General features: G+C 48.8%; 1 protein-coding gene across 1 annotated transcript in view; it reads left to right on the top strand.

Annotated features, from left to right (window-relative positions):
* LARS2 (leucyl-tRNA synthetase 2, mitochondrial) overlaps positions 1-10,939 on the top strand; it is a 148,020-nt gene that overhangs the window by 126,215 nt on the left and 10,866 nt on the right. The window contains exons 17-19 of the mRNA XM_010862414.1: positions 1,040-1,209; positions 3,552-3,629; positions 4,522-4,633. Of these exons, the coding sequence (XP_010860716.1) occupies positions 1,040-1,209; positions 3,552-3,629; positions 4,522-4,633 (360 nt within the window). The remainder of the gene's footprint in view (positions 1-1,039; positions 1,210-3,551; positions 3,630-4,521; positions 4,634-10,939) is intronic.

Raw genomic sequence — 10,939 nt, 5'->3', positions numbered from 1 at the left:
GGGGCTGGGAGCCTGCCTTCAGCATAGACTAGGTGTTCTCCGGCAGCTTCTACGAGGATCCCACTTTGGGAACATTTCCTTGAGCCAGGCTGGTTTTTGTGGTACGCCTGGGCCCACTGCGGTCCACACAGGCCAGTCCCCTCTTGGTGTAACCTGAAAGGTTTTTTCCTGGAACGGTGTCATTGCCCTTTACCAGGCCAGAGAACCCCACCTGGAGCCTGGCCCTGACGTCACCTGTGACCTCTGCAGTCACCCACAGCAGCCTCCAGAGCCCCACGGTCGGGGTGTTTGGGGGTGCGGGTGGGGAGCGTGGGTGGGGGGCGTGGGGATTCCTTCTTCCAGAGTTGTTTAGATCTAAAACTGGGTTGGCAAGATCCTTTGGAGGAGGAAATGGCAACCCACGCCAGTATTCTTGCCTGGAGAATCCCATGGAGAGAGGAGCCTGGTGGGCTGCAGTCCACAGGGTCACAAAGAGTCACACGCGACTGAGCATGCGCACATGCTGAACTACGTGAAACACGAAACTGGCGAGGACCCGGCCTGTGTTAAGACACGTCAGGCTGCGTAGCAGTGTGGCTCTGAACGCAGCCTGGGGACCAGTGCGGCCTCTGTGTGCTGCCTGTCCACGTGAGAGGTCAGCCTGCGCCGTGTAACTCAGCCCTGTCTCCATGCACACTGCTGGTTCGGAGGACGTTTTCGTCACAGCACAGCAGGCTTTCTTAACCAAGGAGGCGATGCCCTCCTGCACATCCTGGCCCAAACTTCTAAGCTCCTTTTGGGCCAGTGACAGTTGCTGGGAACACTTTGAGTAAGCCCCTGCGTCCTGTGCTCAGAATATCTGGGGCCCTAAGAAGAAATGACTGAGTCAGTCCTGGGCTGAGTTCCCAGGCACTGGCAGCCAGGGAGGACCCTTCTGCCTGCCCTCGGGGAGATCCCGTGAAGTATCTCCTCCTTCACAGGTGCTTTGTCGCTTAGGTGTGACCAGACCAGACATCCTCACGTTGTCTCTCTCTCTGTCGTTCACTAACGTCACACGCAGCCGACGCGCTCCCCGGGGTGCTGAGATGGCAGCAGCGTCTGTGGGCCTTGGTGACTCGATTTATCGAGGCCAGGACGTCTGGGAAGGCGCCCAGGCCTCAGCTGTTGAGCGACAAGGAGAAAGCCGAGGCCAGGAGGCTGTGGGAGTACAAGAACTCGGTCATCTCTCAGGTCAGAACCCTTTCCGGGACACTGGTTGATTCTGTGACTGAGCCCTCGTGGTCTGTGTGGCCTGCCTGCCCTGGGCGGGGCACACTGGGTCTTCCTCCTGTCTTCATCCTGCTGCTTTGGGTATTTATTTCCCCACGGCGGAGCGACGGTGCCCAAGCTCTAAGGGCAAGGGACGCCCTTGAGAAATGGCTCCCCCTAGTGGTGATCTGAGGAGGCTGCCCGCTTTCCAGGAGGCTGCCCGCTTTCCATGTTTCCATATTTAACACATCCTACCCATTCCAGTGTTCTTGCCTGGAGAATCCCAGGGACTGAGGGGCCTGGTGGGCTTCCGTCTATGGGGTCGCACAGAGTCGGACACGACTGAAGCGACTTAGCAGCAGCAGCAGCAGCAGGGCTTCCCTCGGAGAAGGCAATGGCACCCCACTCCAGTACTTTTGCCTGGAAAATCCCATGGACAGAGGAGCCTGGTAGGCTGCAGTCCATGGGGTCGCTAAGAGTCAGACACGACTGAGCGACTTCACTTTCACTTTTCACTTTCACACAATGGAGAAGGCAATGGCAACCCACTCCAGTGTTCTTGCCTGGAGAATCCCAGGGACGGGGGAGCCTGGTGGGCTGCAGTCTATGGGGTCACACAGAGTCGGACACAACTGAAGCGACTTAGCAGCAACAGCAGCAGGGCTTCCCTGGTGACTCAGACAGTAAAGAATCTGTCTGTAATGCAGGAGACCCAGGTTCGATCCCTGGGTCAGGAAGATCCCCTGGAGAATGGAATGGCTACCCACTCCAGTATTCTTGCCTGGAGAATCCCATGAACAGAGAAGCCTTGTGGCTACAGTCTGTGAAGTTGCAAAGAGTTGGACGTGACTGAGCAACTAACACTTGCAGATGAGAATCAAGTTTAATGTTATACCAATGACACACAGTATACATTATAAAAACAGAAATAGAATTTTAGAGTTGAAAGGGGTTGAAAAGACTCTGTTCTTTACTATCCTCATCTTTAGCCTCTTCATCGTCACTTCTGTGGGCAGAACTGAGGCACAGAACAGTTAAATGCCCTGTGCAAGTCACAGCCCATGAGGAACTGAGCAGAGTTCCCTGATACTCAGCATAGTGGAGACTTTTCCACTCAGAAACTTTGTTACACAGTATTTGTGGAAGTTACTGTGGAATGAATTTTGCAAATAAATTAATGGCTTATCTTCTTAGAGAATAGCATATTATTGTCTAAATAATTTTTAAAGATTCTTCATTGATAACATCCCTGTAAATTTTTCATCTGGAAGTCTGCTGTAACACCATGACATTCACCTGTTTAAGAACTTTGTGGAAAAATGCCATATGTCTTTGAAAGAAAGCACTTAGGAAGTCTGAAGCCACTTTTGAATGGGTACCAGATACCCCAAATTCTCCTTAGGCTGAATGTGTTTTTTTTTTTTAAGATGTGCTGATTCAAATTTAGAAAGTCAGCCAAGGTCACTTCTCTGGACTCCGGTAACTGAGGACATTGAAGGAGCTGAGCTTTTCCTCTTGTTTGTGTAGACTGCAGTGGCCCCAGATCTAGCATGGTCTCATTTAGTGACACCTCTTCAGCTTTATTTCCATCCTCTCTCCCATGCTGTAGAGAAACAGAGCTCATGAAATTGACTTTAGTCATCTGAGTGCTGCTTGAATGATTGTTTGCATATCGCATATTTTCTCTTTGAATTTGGCAAATTCTTCTCTTCTGTCAGATAATAGAATTGGGTTATTTCAGCAGGCTGGAAACTCTTGACATCTCAAGGATGTGTTAGTTTTCTGTATCCTTAACCCATGGCTCAAAATTGAAAAGCATGCCAATAGGAAAAAGCTGACAAGTAGTATTTGTGTTCTTGTGTTGACTCTATATTTGAATATGTAAAAAAAAAAAAAGAAAATGTAAAACTGACCTTATCCCCATATACCAGTAATCTTCAATGTGAGTTAAGGTCATGCCACCGTGGGAAGTGACATCCTTTATCCCGTCTCCTGTTTGCTGTTTGGTCATCAGGTGGGTCCCGCCTCTGTTTCAGGTAATGATCAGTGTTTTCTTAGGCACCTGCTGTGGGAACCAACACTGTCACAGCTATAGAGGAAAAGGAGCAGTCTTGAGTGGCCGAAACAACATTGACTTGGACTTTAAAATTCTTTGTGCTGATAAAACATTATAGTGACTACTTGAGATAGTGAAAACAGTTATAAGTATCTTTTATGGCATACATTTAGTTCCACGTTTTTTGGATAATTCAGTTTGTGTGTGTGTGTGTGTGTTAGCCTAACGGAACTTTGAACAAAGTGAACGATTCTATTTTCACCCATAGGTGACTGCCCATTTCACAGAGGACTTCTCGCTGAACTCTGCGATTTCTCAGCTGATGGGACTCAGCAGTGCCCTCTCGGTAAGTGGCCAGTCTGTGCCCATTTGCTCCTGGCCAAGGGGGGTTGGTGTGGTGGTGAGTCACGTGGTGAGGTGGCCTGCCGCTCCCAGAGGGCAGAGACCACGCCTTTCTGGACATTTTATTTCCAAAGTTTGGTATGCAGCAGGTGAATGGGTGTGACTAGGTTAACTGATCAGCCTCACCTCAGGAAGACGCTGAGTGTTGGCAAGAACTGGCAAAGAATAGGAGGACCCCTGAGATCCTTGAGAGGGGCAAGAGGACCCCAGCCCTGGGAGTTTCACAGTGCAGAACCTCTGAGCACGTCTCTGCACTTCCCGCTGGTCCTGCACATACAGGAAGCCTAGCACAGTGGTGACCTGCATTCTAATCTAGACTCCATCTCTCGCTTGACTGTGTGTCCAGGCACAGGTGACTCTCCCTCTGTCATAGCCCTCAGCTGCTTCATGTGTCACGTGGGCTAACAGTACTGCGCTCAAAGGGTGGGAAGACCCAAACCAGGTAGCATCAGCTGAAGGATGTGGTTAAATGCTCAGTCAACAGTGATATATCTGCTCAGGGCTTTCCTGGTGGTCCAGTGGTTAGGGCCCCATGCTTCCCCTGCAGAGGGCCTCATATCAGGTTCAAAACTCTTAAGGAAACTAAGATCCTACAAGTTATGCGGCACAGCCAAAAAAATAAAATAGAACAATAATACAACTGCTGTTGCTGCTCCAGCTATTTTTAATACTGTGATTCAACGGGGAAAGTTCTTTGCCTAGAACTAAAGTGATGTGAAGAGTCTCTTCCTGCCTGCTTGTCTCTGGACTTCAGGTACCTTCATGGCCTCTCTCACCCATCTCTCTCATCTTGCATGCCTCAGTGTGTTACCCTGCTGTTCTCTTCTCTCCCCCAGCAAGCTTCGCAGAGAGTTGTTCTCCACAGCCCCGAGTTTGAGGATGCTCTCTGTGCCCTGATGGTGATGGCCGCCCCCATGGCCCCTCACATAACCTCAGAGCTCTGGGCAGGTAGGTGGCCAAGGCCTCATTTGACCTGTTACTACTGGCCAGCATGTGCTTCAGCCGCGTGTTGAGCCTTATTCGGGACTTGTGTCCTCAGCCGTGGGGCCCAGAGTGTGGCATCATCCCTGGGGACCTCTCTGTGGAAATGGGAGCGAACTGAGAATGGACCATGCAGGAGGACTTGATGCCTGTGCTGGGCCCGGTTCTCCAGACCCTGTGTTCAGAGGTCCCCTCTGACTTCTGAGGATGTTTTAAAGGCGCTTGCAGGAGGCAGGCAGCCTAGGGATGCTGTGTTTACATTATGCTTTTACCTGGGAGTTTCTGAGAAGTAGTATTCATTTCTTTTTCGTAGTTATTTTAGCTCTTCTCACCTGTTTGTTCTTCTCAGTAGAACTCAGGTATAATTTTGTTAAGTTCTCCCAAAATCTCCTTGAGATATTTGACTTGAGATTTTCTTAAGCCTGGAAGTAACCTGGGAAAGCTTCACATCTTTACCACATCTAAGCTTCCATCCCAGAACATGGTCTGTCTCTCCATTTATTCAAGATTTCCCTCACCCCCCAGTCAAGTTTTGTAATTTTCTTCATATGGATCCCACACATTTCTGGAGATTATTTTCAAATATTTCATCTTGCCATCAGTTTAGTTCAGTTGCTTAGTCGGGTCCAACTAGTTACAACCCCATGAATGGCAGCACGCCAGGCCTCCCTGTCCATCACCAACTCCCGGAGCTTGCTCAGACTCATGTCCACTGAGTCAGTGATGCCATCCAATCATCTCATCCTCTGTCGTCCCCTTCTCCTCCTGCCTTCAGTCTTTCCCAACATCTTGCCATAGTTCATTTTATTTTTTTTATTCTAACTGGAATCTTTTTTTTCTCTTATGATTTTTGACTGGTAATATCTGGCATATGATTTTTAGTAATTATTTACTTACTTATAACCAGATACCCTGTCAATCACTCTTCCTTCATTTAGGGGTAGAATCGTCTTGGATTTTCTAGGAGTCTGTGACCAACAAATAAGCCTAAGTTTTCTCCTTTCTAACAGTTATGCTCTTGTGTCTGTTTACTGTCTTTAATATACTGCTTAGAAAACCATATGTGATGTTAAAGAATACTGGTGACAGCCAGTCTGCTCTCGTTTCCAGATTTCAGTGGGACATGATTCCCTGTGAGGTTTACTGTTGGCTGTTGGCTAGGGTAGATAGTCCCTGTCGTGTTAAGGAAGCGGCCCTCTAGCCTTGTTTCCCAGAACTCACCTTAGGAAGGGAGGTGGATTTTACTTAACGTCCATTCTTCAGTTATTGAGCTGTTGTAGCCTTTGCTTTTAATTTTCGCCTTTGCCCTGATGGTATGGCTTATGTGCAATTAACTGATTGCCTAATAGGCTATTGAGGGATTAATTTACCTTGACCATGGGGTAGTAAACCTTTAACATACTGTAAATTCTATTTGCTAGTGTTTATTTAGAATTTTGCAATTACTCTCCTAGGAGAAACCAGCTTTTCCTCAGTGTGCCTTGTCAGGTTCGGAAAGAAGGGTTTCACTGCCTTCACAAAGTGACTTGAGTTGCTTCTGTGCTTTGGAAGACACCACACAGGACAAGAACGTCCACCCGTTCTTTGCTGAATAGACAGAATGCCCCAAATGGAGGGTGGTATTAGGCCCTGCCAGGCTGCTGCCATATTACATTAGCTTATACAGTCTTTCATTATCTCCTTAGGCAGAAAACATGCCTCTTTGATTTAGCATTGGTGATCACATTAAGTCTTTTAAGTGGCACACTGTTAATTCTTTCCTACTCTTCTCTTCTTATAAAACAAAGCTTATCTAATTTGTAATAAACGTGTTCACTCTCATCCTGGAATATACACATCTCTCCCTTATCATCATTTTCAGTCCCGTATTATCTGTCTGCCTCCTTCATTTCATTTCTCCCAGGAGGGACTGATGTAAATGGGTTTTTCAGAAACCCAGAGACTGCGTGCCCCTCCAATCTCTGTGTTTTAGGACCAGGATTGGGAGGGTGGCAGGAGGGCCTGCTGTCTCCAGGGTCCTGTCCCCGCCGGCAGGTCTTTGCAGAGGTGTGCGCTGCCGTGGACCCTGCTAGTCTGTTTTCTGGTTGTGTGGCAGGCTCTCCTGAAGGGCACACACGAGAGGAGTGTGATAGAAACTAGCCCGTTTCAAACGTGGCTCCGTGTTTTTCCCCACATAGGACACCGGTGGGTTTTGTGAGCTGTGTTATAAGGAGGAGTCTGTCTAGGTTAAATCTGAGTTTTCCTAACCGGTCTCGTTCGGTCATTCCATGAACATTCACGGAGCGTGTATTTTGTGCCGGACTCTGTTCTAGGCATTGGTGGGAAAGCTGGGGAGGGCATTCCGAGCAGCGGGCATTGCAGTCTGTGTTCATTCCCTTGAAAGGGCATCCTTCAGGCATTTAAAGAAGCAGTGGCTCTGCACGTGGGTGTATGAGTGTGTGGCTCCTCCGAGTGGGAAGCGGGGCTGTGACGCAGTCAGGTGAGGAATCCCGCACCGCAGGCCCAGCACCCTGGCCATTAGCTCTCGGGTCTTTGTCAGGTGCCTTCTGCAGACAGTGGGGACCTGACCCCTTCCCGCCTCTCCTGGCATCCGGCAAGGGCCGGTGTCACAGGACTGAGCGTCCTCTCAAGCAGAAGCACTGTGTTGGGAGGGAGCATGATTGCTGTCATCCCACACTGTCAGTCACTCTTCTCAAGGCTCTGGGACTTTATTCTAAATAAACATAGCTTTCAGGACCTCCCTGGTGGGTCTGGTGGGTAAGACTCCACACTCCCAATGCAAGGAGTCTGGGGTTCAGTCCCTGGTCAGGGAACTGGATCCCGCATGATGCAACTAAGAGTCCCATGCCTCAACTAGAGGACCCACGTGCTGCAAGAGCAACAACAGGAAATTCCGCATGCTGCCACCAAGACCCAGCGCAGCCAGATAAATGAATAAAAACACAGCTCTCACACTGCTGACTTCCCTGCTGCATCTTAGACAACCGCACAGTGACTACAGTGGGAATACGGTCAGCGAGGGTGGGCTGTTCAGAAACGACCATTTCCCAGAGTTCCCCAGGAAAGCAGGTTTTCATGGAAGAGATCCTCCCCAAAGGACAGCGGATTTGAGATCTGTCTTTTGAGAGCCTTTCGGGGTCCATAGACAAAATGGCCATTGTGGCTTTGGATAAAAGAAAACCTTTAGAGAAACCCAAAGTACTTGATAGCCTAATAATGCCCTCTACCAATCATGTAAAGAGTCGGTGGAGACCCTCAGTGGGAAATGGAACCAGTGTCTTGGCTGTGTGCGCACGTTAACAGGATGAGGAAATCTTTTTTCCTTCCTGACGCTCTGGATCTGAGAAGGTCAGGAGACCACATGTGAATTTACAGAGTTATCTTTTGTTTACCATCATAGAGTACTGTCCTGTCCACGAGGGTGTCAGGGAAACTTTGCGTGTCTGGACCCACTGACACTTTCGGGACACAAGGTTTCCCCTTTGGGCTCCCTAAAGCAAAGCAAATCCTAGAGTTTTCCTTGAAAAGTACGTCTGTACACATACTGTAAAAGCCTCAGCTCCTGCAAAGGGTGCGTCCTGGGTTCCCGCATCCCCACCCTACGCTCAGTTGTTCTCCCCAGGCACCTCCACTGCCGAGTTTGACAGTCGAATTGTCAGAACTCCATGCGTGTACGTGGAATTTTTCTCTCTTTCCATATTGAGTGTTGTATAGAGTGGTTCTATATCAATACTTACAGGCTGACCCTGTTCTTTTTTAACAGCTTCGTGGTGTCTTACCCAGTGAATATTCTGTCAGTTATTAAACAGTCGTCTACTGATGGGCATTTGAGTGATTTCTCCTCTTTGTCTTGTGTGTGTGTGTGTGCTACTTTGAACTTAGCCAAATATAAGTTATTTACAATGCGGTGATAAGCTCTCCCGTCTCTGTTTCTCTGGCCATTTGTACAGTTCAACGCTGACTTTTCTACCTTGGTTTTTGCATCTTGCTTCTACCTCTTGCTGTCTCTGAGTCTTCCATCAACATCTTAATTATGAGGGTCACAGCATGGTGACCCTTTGCCTCCCTTAAGTTTCTCAAGTAACACATGATCTTGAAGTATAGTCAACCACCACAAATTTTTTTCATCGTAAAAATGGTGGTAAAATATTGTAGCTATATTGTTTTGCTATGCTTATAGGCTGTATTCATTAATTTCAATAAAACTCCAAATCTAGGGACTTCCCTGGCTGCCCAGTGGTTAGGACTCTAAGCTTTCACTGCAAAGGCCACAGGTTCAGTCCCTGGCTGAGGAATTAAGATTCTGCAAGCCACTCAGAAAAGCCAAAAAACACCTGCAAATCCACAAATCATCTAGAAGTGTGTGTGTGATACTTGTAAGGGACAGTAAGATATTTGTTGATGTTCTGATGGTTTTATACATGAAAAAGCCTCTTGATAAAAGTGAAAGAGGAGAGTGAAAAAGTGGCTTAAAGCTCAAGATTCAGAAAACTAAAATCATGGCATCTGGTCCCATCATTTCATGGGAAATAGATGGGGAAACAGTGGAAACAGTGGCTGACTTTATTTTTTGGGCTCCAAAATCACTGCAGATGGTGATTGCAGCCATGAAATTAAAAGACGCTTACTCCTTGGAAGGAAAATTATGACCAACCTAGATAGCATATTCAAAAGCAGAGACATATTACTTTGCCAACAAAGGTCCATCTAGTCAAGGCTATGGTTTTTCCTGTGGTCATGTATGGATGTGAGAGTTGAACTGTGAAGAAAGCTAAGTGCCGAAGAATTGATGCTTTTGAACTGTGGTGTTGGAGAAGACTCTTGAGAGTCCCTTGGACTGCAAGGAGATCCAACCAGTCCATTCTGAAGGAGACCAGTCCTGGGTGTTCTTTGGAAGGAATGATGCTAAAGCTGAAACTCCAGTACTTTGGCCACCTCACGGGAAGAGTTGACTCATTGGAAAAGACTCTGACGCTGGGAGGGATTGGGGGCAGGAGGAGAAGGGGACGACAGAGGATGAGATGGCTGGATGGTATCACTGACTCGATGGACGTGAGTTTGAGTGAACCCCAGGAGATGGTGATGGACAGGGAGGCCTGGCGTGCTGCAATTCATGGGGTCGTGGAGAGTCGGACATGACTGAGCGATTGAACTGAACTGATGCATGCTGTTTCCACGTTATTTTGTTGTTGTTTAGTCACTGAGTCATGTCTGACTCTTTTCTGACTCCATGGACTATGACCCGCCAGGCTCCTCGGGCCATGGGATTTCCCAGGCAAGAAAATTGGAGTCGGTCGTCATTTCCTCCTTCTCCTGGGGCTCTTCCCAACTCAGGAATCGAACCTGCATCGGCCGGCGGATTCTTCACCGCTGAGCCAGTGTCACCAGAACACTTTTTGTGGGTAAAGGCTAGCGTGAAGCAGCGTCTCTCCCTGTCCATTTCCTTGGCAGTACCAGGGCTGGATGGGCCATGGTGGGGACCCAGTCTCCAGGCCTCCCCTGTGTGTGGTGAGGATTGGGGTGGAGTGGAGATAGGTGTGAAACTGATCATCAGGGGAGGCCTGCCATCCACAGACACCACGACCACCTGCTCTCGCTCCAGGTGCCTTGGTGGCATGGCGACCTCACCAGCTCTCGGAGCGGGAGAAGAAAGGCATTTTGGTTCTTGCACAGGAAGGTCAGCGACAGCAGCTCTCCAGGGAGGGGCAGGAAGAGGGTGGGCTGAGAGCGACAGCTGGCCTTGAACAGTGGCCTGTGTATCAGAGTCTTGCTGCTTCCCAGCCCGTGTTCAGACTTTCTCCGTGTGCTTCCCAAACACCAGCTCCCAGCCTGACCTGTGTCACGTAAAGAAAGCATTGTATTTACCATGCAAATGGTAGGTATTTTTAGTTCCCTAAAAAGAGCAGGAAGGCAAAAACATGACGTAGAGCCTGGGGTCGTGAGTTTCTGTTCCTCCCTGCTGAGCAGGACGGGGCGGGGTGGGGAGGTGGGGGCCCCTCTCCCATCTATATGGAATTCCTGGCAGGGGCCGCTGGCCACTATAAATAAGCATCCTGATTGCTCCAGGAAGGCTGGGCTTCCTCATTTTTTTTTAAGTGGAATTTGTAACAGCTTCTGTGCAGAACATTTGTGTCCAGGGTCCTTTCGTCTCCCAGGCATCCTGTGCAACTGCCATGTGGAGGCTCTGGAACGCTGCCCATGGCAGCTGGGTCACAGGACAAGCCGTGCTGGCCCAGCCAGCTAAAATAAAGACCTGATTATCTCCCTTCTGTG

This window comes from Bison bison, unplaced genomic scaffold (assembly GCF_000754665.1).
Source record: "Bison bison bison isolate TAMUID 2011002044 unplaced genomic scaffold, Bison_UMD1.0 scf7180017864482, whole genome shotgun sequence".
NCBI lineage: Eukaryota > Metazoa > Chordata > Mammalia > Artiodactyla > Bovidae > Bison > Bison bison.
Note: the sequence above shows the minus strand (reverse complement) of the source record. Positions and strands in the feature narration are given on the sequence as shown.